General features: G+C 40.5%; 4 protein-coding genes across 12 annotated transcripts in view; 3 read left to right on the top strand and 1 right to left on the bottom strand.

Annotated features, from left to right (window-relative positions):
* Positions 1–8,038, bottom strand: part of LOC100884007 (BRISC complex subunit FAM175B) — a 35,058-nt gene extending 27,020 nt beyond the window's left edge. The window contains exon 1 of one of the 3 annotated variants that reach the window (XM_012291591.2): positions 7,810–8,038. The gene's annotated coding sequence lies outside the window, so the exon portion shown is untranslated. Of the gene's footprint in view, positions 1–4,405; positions 4,608–7,809 lie in introns of those variants that run through there. The other 2 variants (XM_076538815.1, XM_076538816.1) reach the window with 2 other exon arrangements.
* On the top strand, positions 16–5,216 carry LOC100883707 (FHF complex subunit HOOK interacting protein 2A). 2 transcript variants are annotated; one of them, XM_003705875.3, is made up of 6 exons: positions 16–713; positions 1,614–2,660; positions 2,752–3,202; positions 3,333–3,696; positions 4,155–4,655; positions 4,865–5,216. In XM_003705875.3, exons 1-6 carry the CDS (start codon positions 669–671, stop codon positions 4,962–4,964), a joined length of 2,508 nt encoding a protein of 835 aa, XP_003705923.2. In that variant the 5' UTR covers positions 16–668; the 3' UTR covers positions 4,965–5,216. The 2 variants fall into 2 exon arrangements, with proteins under 2 accessions (XP_003705923.2, XP_076394927.1); XM_076538812.1 differs by lacking the exon at positions 16–713 and adding an exon at positions 725–1,532.
* LOC100883597 (uncharacterized) lies at positions 5,242–7,162 on the top strand. Its single transcript, XM_012291600.2, has 5 exons — positions 5,242–5,679; positions 5,759–6,392; positions 6,466–6,599; positions 6,663–6,830; positions 6,910–7,162. Exons 1-5 carry the CDS (start codon positions 5,389–5,391, stop codon positions 7,027–7,029), a joined length of 1,347 nt encoding a protein of 448 aa, XP_012146990.2. The 5' UTR covers positions 5,242–5,388; the 3' UTR covers positions 7,030–7,162.
* Positions 8,039–9,050: 1,012 nt separating the features above from the next.
* The window catches only part of Mxd (MAX dimerization protein), a 143,848-nt gene continuing 134,260 nt past the window's right edge, over positions 9,051–18,638 (top strand). Inside the window, exons 1-3 of one of the 6 annotated variants that reach the window (XM_076538821.1) lie at positions 9,051–9,516; positions 10,900–11,654; positions 17,098–17,191. In XM_076538821.1, the coding sequence (XP_076394936.1) occupies positions 17,107–17,191 (85 nt within the window). In that variant the 5' untranslated portion in view covers positions 9,051–9,516; positions 10,900–11,654; positions 17,098–17,106. The other 5 variants (XM_076538822.1, XM_076538817.1, XM_076538818.1 and 2 more) reach the window with 5 other exon arrangements.

Raw genomic sequence — 18,638 nt, 5'->3', positions numbered from 1 at the left:
GGCAGAGTATACAAAATTATTCGATAAACGTTTCGAAGAAAATACTATTGTTCCGATGGAATAGAAACTTTGAGCATTAAAGCGTCCGAGTCGAATTGCATAACCGATATCTAATGTTTGATCTAATCGGTCGCGGTATTGGCTTGTTTATGAAAATCTTATCAGCAAGCTATTAAACGATCTTTATACTCGAGATCCATAAATTCCTTCGGCTCGCAGACCAAGTCCCCAGATTTACAAATTTCTAGATTCTTCGGATTCTCAAATCCCTAGATCCCCGAATACAAAAATCCCTATCTTCTAAATTTAAATTTGTAACCCATTCTAAAATCCTGAGATTCGAGTGGGGGTTTACATTTGCTCCAAACTACACAATACATGATCGAGTGCTATCTGAGCATTCGATAAGTCTTGTTTTTCGTCTCCATAACTTCAGAAGTGCCGCCAAACGAGCTGAATGCCATCTGCCGTCGAACACGCGGAAACAAAAGACGTCAAAAAGCCACAGAAGCTTGTCTGTCGCGGGCAGTGAGCGATCGTAGGGTTGATAATCGCGTGCGAACGATGCGAAATTATGCAAAAGCAGCGAAGAACAGGGCGAGTTACGGAGGCGAGCGGTGTGCATAGCGAGAAATAATCGTGCCGAGAATACCGGAAGCCGCAATAAAATGATCAGCGGCATTCAAATCGCTCTGAAGAATGCCATTGACGTGGTGAGTGTACACGATAACCCTGATAAGAATCGTCGTCGCTTTCTGTCCTAGTCCCTGTAATCGCTTCCTCGACTCGCGACCTTCGTTGCTTATTTCTATTCATACGTTTCTTTTTCCTCGTACGTTTTCATTACGCACGGTAAACAACGCGACACTAAGGCTGGTGCTAATCGATCGTAGCGCTGCGCGTGTTATATACTATGATTTTTTCCTTCGCAACGTCACACGTGCCATTGTATTTATTTACGTTTTATCTATCGACGTTGGTTTTGACCATTCACCAATTACTTCTCTTCTGTTAATTACTCTTCCGGTGTCACGTGTCCGGCGGACCTCGTCTCATGATCAATTATTTCACTTGTATCTCGAGAAGATCAAATACCACGTGTTATGCATAGTCTTCACTGTATCTGACTGCTATTAAACTCGATTTATTGAATTTCTAATTAATAATCAAATTTCAATTTATAATTAAGCAGTGAGGAATCCTCGAGTATCTTAGATATTTTATACAATCGATCGATAATTAAATTTAAATTCCCAATTAAAAAGTATCGATTATCGCTTCAATCAATCAAGAGTCAAAGGCCAGTTGCATCGAACATAATTATATTCGTCCAACTAAGGGCAGTCCGTTTCTGTCGAATCATAGACATCTAATCAGTGGATCACGTCGTTATATTTAGCCGCTTATATAATTATTCAAACTAGCCTCGCACCTGCGAAATCGTGGAACGACGTCTAATTAACATGTGCACGTTCAATAGGCTCCCGTGTTTTGCATCTTATTTGTTTTTTCTCAACGACCATCTATCGGACGTAATACGATCGCTGACTAGAGTTTCAATCCTCTCGTTTTAATCGCTCGAACCGATCTCACGTATGTCTGTTTACTTGCAGATAGCACCGCCAGCCACGCCGCTGCAAGACTTCACCTACCACTGGAAGCAGCTGATGAACTTCTACGTGAACCACCTGACGGATTGCAAGGTCCCCATACAATCGACGAGCATACCTCGTCACTTGGACAGGTTGCTGGAGATACTCCTCGAAGAGGAGAAAGACGAGAATGAGCCAGGCTCCTGTTTGGAGTACCTGTTCCAGCACAAGTTGCTGGACCTGCTGGCCACCCTAGCCAGCGCTGAAACTCCGCCCGGAATGAGGACAGTCTGTCTGTCCTTCTTGAGAAAACTGCTAGGAAGATCCAAATATCCTTTGCTGCACCACACGTCCATCTACGGGCCGGTGCAACGACTTATAGCTCTGTGCAATGGAAGTGCACCGTCACCGATGGAGGCCGAGGAGGTCCAGTTCCTCCTCACCATTTGTTTTCTGGTTTGCAAATATCCGCACGTGACCAGCATCATAAACGACGCCCCGTCAATCTCCAGGCAGAACACGTCGGTCAAGAAGAATACCGAAAAGATAGAAGTGGAGAAGGTGACCTATGTGCCGGCGAAAAAGAACTCCAATCCCCTGTTCGAACCGCTGGACACCCAAGCGATCACTTTGATCAATCCTAATTTATTTAACTCGGAGAACGACAGAAGGAGATCCCCGTGCTCTAACAAGTCGTCCAGTAAGCCCGACCCGAATCGAGGGTCATCTAGTCAGTCGAACGGTTCGATATCTTCCAGGGAGACCGAGAACGCCTCGCAGTCCTCTAGTCCTGAGACTCCCAAATTGATTTGTGATAACGGTAGCAACGTTTCGGAGCAAGCTGACCCTCGCGACGAGGGCTCGCACAAGTGCGAAGACACGGCGATGATGAACGAGATCGATGCGCATCTGCAGAATCTTCAGGATCTGAGGTTGGACGTTGAATACACAGGAGTTTACGAAGATACCGCTTGCGTGGAAAGTGATCGGAGTTCGGGGAAGTCGAGGACGTCGTCGAAATCGAAATGCCTTCTGCTGGATGCCTTGCTGAGTTACATAAACACCGCGGTAAGTTGGGAACAAACCCTCAAAATCCTGGCGTTCTTGAATTCCCAAAATTTTTAAATTAAACAAGAATTGAGCAGAATAACCCTTTCAGGACAATACCGTAAGAATAAGAGCGTGCGAGGGTATAATGGTCCTGGCATCCTTGGACGATCCACCGTTCGCCCAGATGATCGTGAACAGTGACTTAACGACGTTAATAACGAACAGACTAGAGAATCTTTTCAACGCGATTCCAGCGCACGTCGATCCAACGGAGATCGACGGAGTGGACGTGACGTGGGGTTTGGATTCTCCTGCTTGGACGAAGGAGAAGAAGTTCTCCGGATGCAGACAAGTCGCCGCGTTCTTCATGTGGTTCGACTACTGCAACCAGCTGATAAGGGAAGCTTATCCGGATGTGGCGGACGCGTTGGCAAAAAGCATAAGGATCAACTTCCTGGAGAAGATCGTGACACCAGCTTTGGCCGACCACCATGTCGTCCTTATCACAGCACTGATTACCAAGTGCTTGAAGGAGTTAACCTCCACCACGCTGTGTACAGGTGTGTACACCTGCCTCGTTTATTTGTTCATGTGTTTTTCAGAGAAATGATAATTGGATAATTAATCGCGCAATTAATAATAACAAAGCCATGTACACGATTATTTGGTAATTGTATACGATGTTTTTAGAGATGAGTTACTGGCTAGTGGGTCAAGACAGAGGCCCAGAAATACCAAATGTGTGGACGTCACAGGTGCTGCACAGATTGATAGACAACTGTTTCACGGACAGCGACGATCTAACTTTGGAAACGTTGAAGCTGTTCGAGGAAATGATAGAAAAACGAAACGAGCATATATTACATTGTCTGGTGTTGGTGTACTTATCGACGCGAGGCTATTACGACAACACGGCTGCGGATAGCGCGATCGCGTCGTGGAGCGACGAGGAAGACGAGAGAGAAAGAGAGAAAAAGGGCTCGTTGGATCTCTCCTACGAGCAAAGTCACAGCCGAACACTGGCACCCAGTAATATTCACAGAATTGTAAATTGGTGAGCACCTCTCTTTGACTCAAAGGGAGAATCTAACCTAGTAACCTAGTATTTAAATTAACCTAACCCATTTCTTGATCTAGTGTCCGATTTTATTATGCAAATCAAATTATTCGATTTCAATTGTACATTCTCGATCACATTATATTCTAACGATTGATTAAATATCGATGGGATACTGTCTCTATTTAGCTAGTCAAAATAATAGAAAAAAGAATGTTACTAAGATTGTTTAAGAGTGGTTAGCTTAGGAGTTTACAAAAAGAGAGTTTAGTCAACGTAGACCTGCTTATCTGCTAATTTGCATAGCGGATATACGGTGACTGAATGTTTTTGTTTCGCCGACATGAGCAGATATCATCATCGAGCGGCCCAACAAATTCCTTTTTCACCCAGAGTAGTCATTTAAATGCAACAAGGTGTTTCACGCCGGTTCGATATCAAAAACAACGTTTCAGCTTCCTGTCTCTGATTCCGGGATATCTTCAAACGGACACGGACGTGAATAATTACGAGCGATACATGGCCGACCTGGAGAGGCAATATTCGAGCGTGTTAACGGATTGTTCGCTGATGGCGTGGCCATTGGAAGCGGTCAGCGTCGACGACTCCGCGAGCTCTGACTCCAGACCGGAAGCTGATCACTGTTCCGTACGGTTCTACATGGGACCGTTTATGGCGATGCTGTTCGATAAGGTTGCCAACATACCCAGACAAAAATACGAGATCAATCTTCAACTGACCGTGGTGATCTCGAGGCTGGCACTCTTACCACATCCGTACCTGCATGAATTCTTATTAAATCCACTGCTACCGTTGGCACCAGGCACAAAAAACTTGTTCGCTTGCTTGCAAAGAGTCGTCAAGCAGCTGGTAAACGAGGTACCAAAGACACCGGCTCACAAGCAGATACTGAAGGAGACGCGAGAACGATTGCTCGAGGACTGTTCTCACGATGGGTACGCAAAAAGCGAACTGTTTACGTTTTGCGATGGTATGAAAGTGACCCGACTCGGAACAAATTTTAGGAAAAAGATAGCTGAAGACAGAGGTCCTAAAATAGAAGATCCTAATATTAGATCCAATAATACACGAGTCAAATCGCTTTCACAGTTGCCCCTATGACCTTATATTGAAAATATGACTAATTGTGTTTACTATATTTTAGGGAGAAGGAGAATATCCTGTTCGAAAGCGTGATCGTGACGGAAGAGTTTTGCAAAGAGTTAGCCGCGATAGCGTACGTCAAGTACCATCATTCTATGTGATAATCGATATCAAAGAGAATAATGTAAATTCTAAGATAACTAATTGTAATATCACGGCCGAGTCATTTACTTAAACGTCGTTCTAGATACGCTTAAATAGAGAATTGTTTTTTCTTCTTTTGTGATCGATATTTGTAACATACCTGAACTTACTGATAAGTATAGGGAATATTATATATATTAATGTTAATATTTGCAACCGACTTATTTGCACGATTCAATTTGTGACTCTAATAAAGAAAACATCGAAAATTGTGTTTCAATTATTGAAAATTTGTTTAGCACCCTTTTCAATAATTATTTAATATTTGTACATATGTTATGATACATTGCACTTTGAATCATTATAATAATTGAGGTAAACACAGTCAGCTGTTAATACTGCCCCACATTCAAGGTGGTTCATGTATAGGAATCTCTAATTATGGAGTTTCAAATGGAAAATACGTTATCTATTTGTATACAGACACTTGTTGATAACATAACATTGTATCTGTGTGGTAATACTAGTAAAAATTTTTCAGTCATAAAGGTAAATTATGACAATTTAGCAACAAATGGTGAATTGTATTTTTTACCTAGCCTTAAAGCATGGAAACACTTGCTGCAAGGAACAAATAAGTGTGATGGAAAATGTACAACAATCTTGCAACATTTTCTACATATACAAGGCCGTGACACAAATGATAAAACTGACAAGGATATTGCAAAAGAGGTAAAAGTGGAACAGAAAATATCAGCTTAAAGAATATATACATAACCTAATTCTGAAGTGAAAATATTGTTTTTTACAGGCTTTAGAGTTATTAATATCATCTAGCTGCAACTGGTTGATAAAAATACAAAGGTATGTTTTGGAAAATGAAAGAGTCTGCTTATTCTTACATCGTACTCCGCTTATTGCCAACTCGATAAAACTTGCTCTCACGTCTCAGTGCAACTTTGGAAGGACTTTGTCGCTCAATAAAGTGTTTAGTTTTAAATCACATAAAGACAGTGAATCAGAAATCACGACAAGAAGATTACATTTAATACAGAGTGTTACTGAAAAGATTGTTAAATTACATGGAGGCAGAATATTGGATGAAGGATCAGATTATAAATTTATATTCACCACCAAGTCGCAAGGAGAGGTGGAAGAAAATTATGAAAAGTGTGTATGTGGTGTTGTGAAAAATGCAGAAAAGAATTGTAAAGAAGCAACCCTAACTTGGGAAGAGTATATTAACTATAAAATTGAGGAACTGAAAACACTGAATGAACACAAGTATTTTGAAGAAAATGAACATGACATAATAATAGAAGATAATTTTATTGAAAATGTTGCAAAAGCAATGGCTACATTTGAATTACTTTCTGTAAAACCTAGTCGTTCTGTTTCTATTGCAATTAATCCTGCACCTAACAGGAATACCACAAACATGAAAGGTTCTCGCTTACAATTTATCATGAATTATATAGAATTTCTAAATAAACAATTTCTATTACTATCAGTTTTTAGGTGCATCTTTTATATTATATAATACTGCTAGAATAGCAGCAATTATTAAAAAATACAATGACAAAAGATTGAAAGGAGAATACCCTAATTTACCCCATGTTTATGACGTAGACTTTTCTTTATTAAATCAACAGGTATTTTATCTGAAGGCTATTTATTTGATTCATATTTCCAAAAGTTATGATCTATATTTTCAGGATGAATGGGAACTTATACATAACTTCATTATTGGATATCAAGAAATGATCAAAGAGTGTTTGAGATATGAACCTGGCTTTCAAACAAATCCTCAAATAATATGCATATTTTTATCAAGATTATGTAAAAAATTTAGTGTCTATTATCGTACAACTAAAATTTTAACTGTAAGTTTAGCTATCCATGAATATCTTTGATGCAAAAATTGCAATTATTATTAATTATGTGTTTACTATTGCATTACAGGAAGGTTACGATCACTTGATTCCAACAATGGTTGCAAGATTATACATGTTGCATGTATTGCAAATTGTACTTCAAAATTCATTAGCATTGCTTGATATAGTTCCAGTATCTCGAATGTAATTTATCAATGTACAAATATTTAACAAAAAATGTTGTTTTTAAAAAGTTAATACATAAACGATACAAAAAATTCTATGTACATTTTTTAAGAAAGACAATTAAAATAAAGCAAAATAAATGAAGGTAAAATTCACATCCTTAGAATGTATTTTACAATTAAACCCCTTTTATTTTGTTATATTGTGTAAAAACATAAATCTGTTATGATATGTTGAACAAATATTTCTATTTTTAAGATAAAAAAAATTTGTTATTTTTAAATTATTTATCGCTCGAATACTTCAAGAGGTTAATTTTTGTATAGATTATCTATCTTTTCAAGTGGTAATAAATTACTCAGTCGATATTCATCGAAAAAAAATAATCGTTTGCTACAGAATGAATATGAATGACAGATAATAAGCGGTTACAATTAATTTTCAACGTTTAAATTAATAATTTCGTAAAATTTACATTTCGCGATTTACATATCATTTTGTACGTGCATAATTGCTACAAAATATTAATAATTTTGTGATTATTATTATTTCACTGATACATAAAAATATTCCAAATTCCACGCGTAAATGATTCAAAAAATATAAAATAGCAATACAACACATACAAATATTTCGATAACGATCGTAACAACTGAAGATCGTAGCATTAGTACACAAAAATGATAAAAACCATTAATTTATACATACTTGTAAATATATTACTACAATTCCTCAAATGTCATTTCTTTTTATCGAAATTAAATAAAGTTTGTGCAAAAACAATAAACTTCAAGCAACTTACTTTTCGGTCAGTGACATCGTACGCAACCAGCGTGTTCGAAGAAATCCGTTTAACCTTTGGCGAAAATTGCAGAAATCTGCTAGATTTGATGTTTTCCATGTATTCCGATTACATTTTTCACTGTCATTATTCGTAAAATTACTATCTTTCGAATCTCAACTTGAATATGTCACATTTAAACAACATCCTATACACAACGTGGATCACGATGGATTCGGAAGTACCGATTTGAAAAAGTAATGGTTGACGGCGAACCGGATATAGAAAATGGCGCGATCGTGTAAACTTTCAAACGCGCTTCACTCAAGGTATTTAAAATCAGAATTAATTGTCGTTCCTTATTCATATATTTAATCGAACGCCCACGTAAAAATATAATAACATATATTCATTAAAGACGGAAAAAATATTTTATAGAAAATCATATGATCGACGCACCTATGAATTGTAGATAAAGTAGAAAAATGATTAAATGTAAGATGTAACGTAAAAGAACATTCCTATACAAGAGATTTTATCTTTGCAAATGTCAATATACGTTCATACGAAAATATAAATAAATTCCAGCAAATAAATTTACAATTGTAATTTAAAAGTTAAAAAAAATCTTAAAACAAGTCGATTTGTTCTGCTCAGAAATTTTATTATTACAAATATGTAAGAATGCTTATAATTAAATTTTAAACAAAATCGGTACACGTAGATTCCTGCCTATAACATATCGAACACTTGTCAACACTTGTAGAGTTTCGTAAAAAAATGTTAACGCAGCAGAAGAAGAATTGATTTTGAGTCAATTTAAATTTTCAAATTTTGAAATTTGGTAATTCGGGAATTTAAATATTTACAATTTAAAAATATCGAAATCGGAGAGTTTGGAAAATGTAAGAATGTAACATTTTCAAAAGTTGTCAAGATGTACATCAGTGTTTTCGAAAATACAAGATATTAAAAATTTGCAAGTTCCTACATTTGACCCTCCAAAATGAAAAGCAAGTAGTGGGAGTATGTTTCCCTATGTATATTCTCATCCAAAGTAAGCCTACACTCGGCTCGAGTGTAGAAAGAAAAGGGGCTATTTATTCCAAGCATATCGTGGTCGAAAAGTGCACGCACGATAGCGTGCAAGGGAGCGAGGCGAGGAACACGGCCAGCTGTTTGTTTTGTTTTCGGGCATGAGATTCACGTGACACCACCGGTGCTGGTGGCGGCTCGTACGGCAGCGCCGTATCAGAGCGTTTGATTGGTCGAGGCAGTGCACTCGCGCACCGCTGGGCCAATCGGTATTCGCGTAAGAAGCGACGTCTGGTGCTTGTACGGTGCAGAGACGTTTGACATCGATAAATGCGTGAGAGTGCTCGCGAAGTGCGGAGGTATCAGGCTGTCGCTCGCTCGTCGGCTTGTCGTAGTCGTCGTCGTCGTCGTCGGGGGCTCGTGGGCTCGTCGTCGTCGGTCAGTTGGTGTCTCCTTTTCTTTGTCCTAGCCCCCCACTTCGCGGAAAGTCTGTGCAATAGTAGTGTTAGGCAGTGCCGATCCCACAGTGACCGTCTTTCTTTACGTCGTCGCTCAGCTGCGCCTACTTTCGTGTGCGAGCGAACGTATCCGGCGTGCCAAATGTCACTAGGTGGACGATAGGGTCGAAATACACTCGATCCTCGACGTCGTACATACGCACGCGTTTTACCAGTGCATGTATACAACGTAGAGGTATCGGAGCGTTGTCAGTAACGTGGCTCACACTCGTTTTAAGGCTGCATCGCGTATTGCGTATCACTGCTCTCGTACAACGTCCTATGCACGCGTATGCACCACCGTTCGAGAACCACACTCGTTGCCGATCACGTACACGCGTTATAACCCGTGCTCATAGGCGTGTTTGTGCGGTGTATAACGTGCATGTGTACTGAAAGTCGCGAGCGATCCAAGGGAGCGCCTTTACGTGTGTTCATCGTGAACGGGAAACCAGTACGAATGTAACGCGAGTTTCTAGAAGATTTTGCCGTGTGTTCTGTGCGTGACAACGTATGCACGTTTTCTCTACCGAAGAAATTAAGGTTTTATCGGTTGCCATTCGCGGAACGCGTATTGCGTGAGTTTGATGGAAATCGTTGACCTCGCGAGAAGTTGACCGAGTTACGTGCGTGAATCACGAAAAAGGACGATTGGTATATGTATACGCGGCGAATGTTTCACGAGTTTAGTTACGCGCTGACGGTAGGTTCTGTATTCAAAGTCTAGATCGAGGGTATAGAAATATTTCGTTTTGTGTAGACACACCAGATGATTTAACGTCTAGACTCTAGAATAGAGATATTCTCTAGGGTACGGATCTGTGAGCTGTACGCGTTCAAGGTCGTGGTACAAAACAAGTAGCCGGTAAAGTGGTCGCATGCATATGCACTATGTGTATGCTTGAGGACAATATAGGCTTTTTTTGGATAAAGACGAGCGTAGTGGGAGGGATACCACGCGTTTCTTTTCAATTTTGTGAAAACTTTTTCAGTTCTAAATCTAAATTCTAAATTCTCGGTTTCTTGGTCTCTTTAGATTTCACGGATCTCCAAATTTCAAAAGTTTACCCCGCCAAATTCTGTAATCTGGAAATTCTGAAATTGATAAATTTCGAAAACTTATCGATAGTAAATGAAGAAATGATGAGGCCCATTCCCCTACATCGCCATTTTCCCTAGGGAAGTGTACGGTGCTCGCGAGTGTACATCAGAATCTCGTGTCCTGAACGAAAATAATAGTTCGGCGAGCGCGACACGAGTCAAGAACCGGCCTATCACCGATCGAGGTCGGGTTTTTTCGCGACGGTTCGTTCGTTCGCTCGGGTTCACGATAAATTACCAGCGACACGCGTAATCTCTCGACCCTTTCGATTCGCCTAGTGACTTCGCTATAGTGTGCCTCCTTCCAATTGTACCGTGCTCGCGAGTCGCTCTCTTTCTCTGTATTATCACGGAACACGGTCCGAGTTCGCTCGCACGCGACTCCGTGTAAGGAAGTGTGGAGGAGCAGCGGTGCGCCGTATTCTCGTCTCGCGATACTCGTCGATTTTTCTTTCACGTGTATGCTGTGTGCTCCTAGTGAATGTTGTGAAACGAAGGTGAAGAAAGAAGAACCGACGAAGTCAGGCGAAAAGAAGAAGGATCGAGTGGAACACGTCGTTGGGTAAAAAAAGTAGAGAGAAGGATAAACTGGCGCGTAAGCGGACCAGGCAAGTAGAAGTTCGAGAGTAAGAGACAGACACGAACGATATAACTAAATTCTTTGCACGTGGAACGAACGACGGAGAGTGTAAACGGGAACGGGAAGAAAGATCGAAAACTGAAAAAAAACATATACACGCGATTCTTGATGCGTATCACGGTTGGAGAAGTCCGGCCATCGATTTGCCGTCCGCGAATCTAGTGCGCGTTTGAAATCGTGCTAGTCTCGTGTGTGTTACGTGTGTGCACGTAAGCTAACGCAGCCAGCGAGGCGCGCGGACGGTCGAGAAAAGGAGGAAGAGGTGGCGGTGGCAGAGGAGGAAGAGAAGAAGAGGCGGTTGAACAGGCGGGTGAAGAGAAAAGTTCGAGAAGCGGCAGTAGCGCCAACCAACAACAACGTCAACGTCAACATCAACAACAACACGACGTAACACGTAGCCAGCCGCGGTGCACGGGGCTGTTTGTTCTTGGTGTGCGTTTCTGAACGTTTCTCGCGTTGTGTGTCGGTGTGAGTGCCGGGATTGCAGGGAAAGAGGTAGTGAACCGAAGCCGCCAGAATTACGCCAAACCGGGGAAATATGAGCATTGCTGCCCTACTACAGGCCGCCGAGTATATTGAACGAAGGGAAAGAGGTGAGTACCCGGAGCTATTTTTTGCCCACGTATTTTTATTCCTTATTTCGAGCGCGACGTGCAAGTTTCGACGTTGCTCGCGAGTGCATGTACGCCATGTCATTGGCACATGGCAACGAACGCGCGTGTGCCGTAGTTGGATCTTGGAACACGACCTTTGTTATTACGCCTTCCTCAGTTTTGATTTCGATGACTCGTCCGTGTTTCTCTTTTTGCCTTGCGACCGGTAGTCGAATTTCGTTAGGGTTCTTTTTACGTGACATGAATTTTTCGGAGTGGACCGGCTCGTCTGATACTGTCAAAAATATTCGAGTGTTGACACTAATTTCATATAACATCGAAGTTTAAATATTTATTTAACGATTCTGATAATTTCTAGCAGGGGTTCTTTTCTGTCGACAGTTTTACTTAGGGATTAACTCCGTTATAGTAGAAAACACGTTGCTCTAACGTTTACAGTAAAAGTCCGATCTGACCTTGTGTTGACGTAATCCTAACCTAACCTAATATTTCGATTTTACATTTATTTCGTCTTTATCACAAACTTCGTCGTTAAAGTTTCGTTAAAATGTACGAGCGAAAGTTGGGATCCTTGTTAGATGATTCACCCTTATATGTACATTTTGGAGCGTCGTGACCTTGGCCAGACTTGTGTTCCCATGACGCAACGCACGTAACGTTACGTTGTGGCTTTACCTCACTGGTTTTTCGAGTAACCGGCGATTAACAATTCGGCAAATATATGTACGTTCTTTTCTCGCGGCGTATATAGCTTGCTCGCGTGTATGTGACGCGTAGGTTGCATCCGCTCGCGCGTGTGCGTCAGAGTGCGCCCGAGAAGCGGTAACGATGATCTCATTTTATTACTCCACTTTATAATGCTGCTGCGTCGTAGTTGCGTGCCTTACGCGTGTGCGTGCTGAATTCGCGTGTTATCTTTTTTCTACGTAGTCCCTCGTTGCATTTCGTCGCTCTCGATTTGTTATTTCTAGACGTCTGTGGCATTTGATTACGATCCGATATCATGTATAAACTTCGCGCAGTGGCGTATTTTCTGAAAACACAAATAATTCCGACTTGTCGCTACGAATCACTATTCGACAGTAATCGTATAATTTTGCAGCTAGTAATAAAACTGTTTTTTTTAAATTTGTAAGAATTTTATTTAAGCGTGAAACAGGTTAATAAGATTAAAATTCATTATCGATTATTTTCCGATGTCATCGATGATTTAGAAACGGTCCAACGAACTCAGCGCAATAGACGTCTATCGAACCTAACCTAACCAAGTAATAAATTAATTCAATCCACTCGCGTGTAATACGTCATTTTCTAAAATCTGAAAATTGCAGAGTTTTAAAATTAGAAAAAGGTGTATTCATATCTTTACGCCACTGTCCCGGCGTGGCGCGCTTCCTGGAAGAATTCGAATGTTAATGGCGTTTTAATTGGGAGCTCGTTATCGGCACGGTATATTATTGGTCGCGTTTGCATAAATATCTCATCGACTGTTCTGTTCACGATGATTCACCGGCACGCGGTATTTTTTGTAAACAAGATTCATCGGCTATTTCACGTCGTTTCGATCGAATTTATATAGTTTGCTGTTTTTAACGCGTTTTCCTTGACTCTTTTACGTCACGTGACTTTCTAGCGTAACAGAGCTACCGGTACGCCATTACTGCCAACCGTGCAGACCTCTGTTTTTCGCTGGAGCGAAACGCGTGACGTAAATAACCAAAATACACACAGATCACAATAAACGTTTGTCGCCTTGCATTTTTCCACGTTTCGCTTTCGAATAGTTGCTCGAGATTTACGCTGTCGTAATTCTTTTCTGTTTCTCTCGAGATCCCCGTGGTACCCGGCCTCGTGTGTCACGTACACACAAAGACTGCTCGCGCGCGCACACGTGTGTTCACGTTCAAACGAACACCTCCAAAGAATGGTTTCTTTGTTTCTCCTTTCCCTTCGTAGCCGTGCATCGATCTTTCCCGCTGCAACTACCAAGCCCGTTAAAATGATGGTTCTTACGTTTCTTCCTCTAAAATTATTAACGTCGTATTTCTGTATTCTTTTCTTAACTTTCATTGCGATTTCGAATTTAGCGCCACAGTGTCATGGAATATTATAAAATTAACGTGCACTTTATCATTCCGATTTCCGTTACCGTGTCGTAAAAAGTTTAATGCGTTACAGGATTAGCTTCTTGTTTTATTTAAGTCGAGGGATAATATTTTCGAAACGCTTCGAGTTTCATGCTATTTACGCGTCAGGGAGTTAAGTTGGTATAGGTTAAAGAAGACGAGCACGTTTTTATGCGCGTCTGTTCACGAAGAGGGTACAAATTGACTCGCAGAAGCTCCGAAAGAGCTTTCAGTTTATTGGCCATTCTTCTGGTCGACAAGAACAAGAGGGAATCACGTTGATCGAGCATTAACTATTATTGCTCGAGGATGCGCGAGATAAGGCTGTTACGTTATTTTAATCGGTCTATTTGGCACGGTTTCCCTGAAAAACGCTCCCGAACGACTCGACTGCCCAGAGGAACGATTATTATCTTTTTAGAGTTCGTTATGAAACACACGGTACGAGGAGGTTTCGAATGTTTGCAGAGGTCGTTCCGAGCGGTCGTTAATCGGCTTCTGGGCTTCTCGTGGACCACTCTCTGCGTTCGCGTTAATCCTTCTGTTAATAATTCAAACGTTCCTGCTTCTTTTATACCCGGTATCCCCAAACGTTTTTCTATTACTTAAACTCTAACTTCTTAACCAAATAAAGAAAGATTCTTCGACTTCAGGATTGAAATTTTCACTGTTGCTTTTCAATATCTAAGAATCTGGAGCCATTTTATGTTCCAATTAACGTATCCTATATACAATAACAAGTCGTTTTATTTTATTTAATAATGCACTCGTCGATACGCGTTAATTCTTCTGTTAATAATTCAAACGCTCGTGCTTCTTTCATACCCGGTATCCCCAAACGTTTTTCTATTACTTACACTCTAACTTCTTAACCAAATAAAGAAAGATTCTTCAACTTTAGGAAGATTGAAATTTTCACTTTTTCAATATCTAAGAATCTGGAGCCATTTTATGTTCCAATTAACGTATTCCATATACAATAACAATTTATTTTATTTAATAACGCACTCGTCGATCTGACGAGTGTCGATACGCGGCAATAGAGCGGACGGCGATATAACGTTTCGTGCAACGCGTCGCGATGAATCTGCAAATTAAATTCTCCGCTGAAATCCAGTTCTCTCGGTTCGTTTCACGATGAATTGCTCCGTTGACGATTTCAACGACGCGTTTTCAGTTCTTTTTCCGTTCGAGTAAAAAGACGAAACAAAGAGAAAAGAAAGGACAGTATTTCAGAAGATGAAGTACGGGTGGGAAAAAGCGAAGAGGCAGAAGAATAAGGATGAATCAGAGAAATTTTTATTCGCACACCTCCGATGGATGTAATATACCTTCTGTACGAAGGGTTCTTCGACGATTCAGCGGCCACACAGAAAAACCTTACACGTGTTCTGCTGCTTAATGAAAGGATAGTCGTTCGTGTGAAATACACGTGACCGCTAACGAGCGCATTGCACACAACCTCATCACGGATATTCGCTGCAACTCGTTTTCACCGTTTTACTTTCGAAAACAGAGCTTCCGTTAATTCACCTTGATTGTTACGTTTTATCACCCTTCGAGTTAGATTTAACGAAATTAATCTAACATTCGAAAATCTGTTATGCACCATAATCTGTATCTTCCGAATAATATCGGCTTTTGCCCCGAGCCCTGCAAACTCCAGCGCTCTGCTAACAATGGATTACTGTCTACCTTAAACCCGGTTCGGTTTGAGTTGGTTAGGTTAAGGTTTGATCAGGAACCCCTATCGAACAGGTGAATTCACCGACTTAAAATTTCATATCCTTTTTCACATCGCTTTTCAAATTGGCCGCGTTGGCAAACGCTTATTAATTACCAGTGTTTCCTTCCTCGAAAACTCTTCAAACTATTTATTTATAGCCGCACAGACTCGTTCGTGTCGATCATCAAACTCCGCTAATGAGGAAAACGAAACACTCGAGAGTGCCTCTTCATAGACGGAGCGGCAACAGTGGCAATTGCTTGCTCGTCAAATAAAATTCGAAAATAAAAAGAGTAACACGATTCTTCTTTCTTCCAAGATTCTCTAATTTGTGCAAGTTTGGTAATAACATTGGTGTTTGTACATAAGATTGGTTGTTCAGGATTATTCGATACAATACCATGTCTCGAATTTTTTCTCGTAGCGAAACTAATTATTCGATCGTTCAGTGAGTTTTGATTTGCAAAGCGAATTTCTCTTTTGCATGAACTATGCTTTATGGTCATGGTATGCGAGACCAGACGAGACGCTTTTCTTCTTTTACGAGGACAGATGGTCGATGTCGCGGGTGCGCCCGTTCTTTTTCACCGGCTGCCATTAAGGCTGTTGTACGATGACGAGGATCGGACGAAAGACGAGGCCGAAGGAGGCATTTATAATTTACACCACTCGTTATGGCGGGACTAGTCTCTGTCTGTCGTTTCAGCTCGTCGAGTTTTCTTTCTTTCGTTTATTTTTTTCTTTCTCTTTGCGGCCATCGTTACTTTATGTGTTCTTCGTTCACCTTACATAATATCAATTTCTCGACGTGACGTTGGACGAGTTGTTTGCGACGTCCGTTGCCATTTCGAGCGCAATTTTCGTGATAAATTGCGGCAACGGCTATTTTTGTAACGTTGTTTTGCCGGGGAGGAGTTGGTCCGGATTTTCTAAGCAAACATTCCTTACTAATATTTGCGGGGAGAGCTCGAAAATTTCTACCGTTCAATAGGTGAAACGTTAGACTCCGACCACTGATTGCAAGCGGCATTTAACCCCTTCCCGTGCCATTTATTTAATAGATGCTAACTATTCAGGGCTATAACATTAAAACGAACAAGGAAAATTAAAATGTGAGTATTTTATATTCAAGGATCCTTGATAATGCAATTTATAGTTGGACCTAAATTTCAAGCTGAAAAATGTTCAAAATTTGAGTAAGGTTTGTCTACATTTGAGCTGTAAGTGCGTCACGACTGAGACTCCTTAAAGTCCAGGAAAGGGTTAAGATTGTCGCTGCCATTTTTGTTGATCTTCAGATATAAGGTGATGCTTTTAACCTCCCTATAATGCAAATGACTCCGAATTTTAAATTAGAAGCTTTTGGTTCGTTCGACCGTAAACATTCGTCGATAAGTTACGTCCCCGAGACGTGACTTTATCCCGTACGCGGTTTAACGAGCCCGAGTCGTGTTTTCCGCGCGTTGCTCGCGACAGTGTTCGTGTTTTTTCGGGCGTTGCGCCTTTTGGAATTCGCGCGATGCCAGCCGTCGACCTCGTCCACTGACCGTGGATTGGTTTGTCATTGCAGAAGCTGAACATGGCTACGCTTCGACGATGCCGATGCCCGATGATATGCGGACGGTCACAAAAAGGCCAAAGACGAAAAAATCCCAGGGCAGCAGGTTAGTACCTCTTTTTACTCATCGATATATCAGAACTTATTTGTATTCAACCCTTTGCACTGGAAGACTTGCTGTTTGCTACTTTAACCCTTAAATTCTTGTAGTGGTAAGGAAAATGACTTCGATACGTATAGTTTTAATGATACAATTTACAAGAGTTTCAGGCGTGTACTGAAGATATGTTACACTTCTGTACTTCATGCATATGTCTCTGTTCAATATTTTGAAGTAGTTATACATTATGTGTTTAACACTAGATTTACGGAACCCGTCAAAATGACGGATAATAGGTCTATTTTAGATGACAGAATTTGTTAAGAAATTTTTGTAAAAATGTCAACTTTCAGCAAAACAATGTTTTAAGCAGTTCGCATATCATCTGCAATTTATTTATTTTTCTACTTTAGGTAAATTTAAATAAGAGTGATCATTAAACGTCCATAAATCTAGTGTTAAGGGTTGAAACTCGTGGTTGAAAATTTTGATGAATTCTTTTGAAGTTACTCATCTATTAATTTCTACCATTTCATTATGATTATACACATGTGTATGATGATACATCACTATAGACTTAAATACCTAAATATAGAGTTAAATAGCTATTTTAAGTTATTGTATTAAATCGAATGGTGAGTCTCCGAGCGCAAAGGGTTAGAGATGAATTCCTTTAATATCCTACAGTCCTGAATCTAACCTAACCTTCCTATCTCCAAGATTTAGTCCCCAAGGTGTCGGTAGTTCCTAGAAGCCCGTAAAATCCCCCAGGAGTAGGCTCTGTTATCTCCTGGAATCCGTGGCCACTCCTCCGGGAGTTCGATCTTGAATTTCTTTAGGGCTCCATAATTCTTGCAGAACTCCCTCGAGTCCCTTGCGCCTATAGATTTAACGAAACGCGCGATCGGCAATTTGCGGAGAATGTAAACTCTTTCGTATCGCGAGAGAGCTCAACGATCTATCGAACAAGGTCGTTCGACGACTCACGAACATCCACTGCAAAGAAACTCAAGAATACTCTTATATCTTATCAGTCGTTTGAAAGACCAACGCACCTGGAACACCTGCCTCGAACAATAGTAACGCAAGACGCGCTTTCAAGATCTTCTGATCTCGCATGCATTGTTCAGATATACGGAGTATTCGCGATTTTTCAACCTACGTTGTAAGCTACTTATCAATCATTCGCACATAGGAACGTTGCAAAAGAATCTTTTGTTTCCGATTTAAGCTTACTCAGTTCTTTAAATTAATACGTGTAGTTTGTACATCCATGAGATCTAAGATTTTTAATTAGACGGTTGAAATATTGTCTAAGCAGATAGGTCATTGACCTTTTCCGAGGGATACAAAGCGAACCAAACAAACTTTGAAATCCTTGCTCTTTTCCATTTAGTTTCAAGCTAATTACGATGACTCACGAGACTAGAAATTGTCTCCGTTAAAGATATAC

The sequence above is a fragment of the Megachile rotundata genome, chromosome 13, assembly GCF_050947335.1.
Source record: "Megachile rotundata isolate GNS110a chromosome 13, iyMegRotu1, whole genome shotgun sequence".
NCBI classification, from domain to species: domain Eukaryota; kingdom Metazoa; phylum Arthropoda; class Insecta; order Hymenoptera; family Megachilidae; genus Megachile; species Megachile rotundata.
This window is presented reverse-complemented; position numbering and strand designations above follow the sequence as displayed.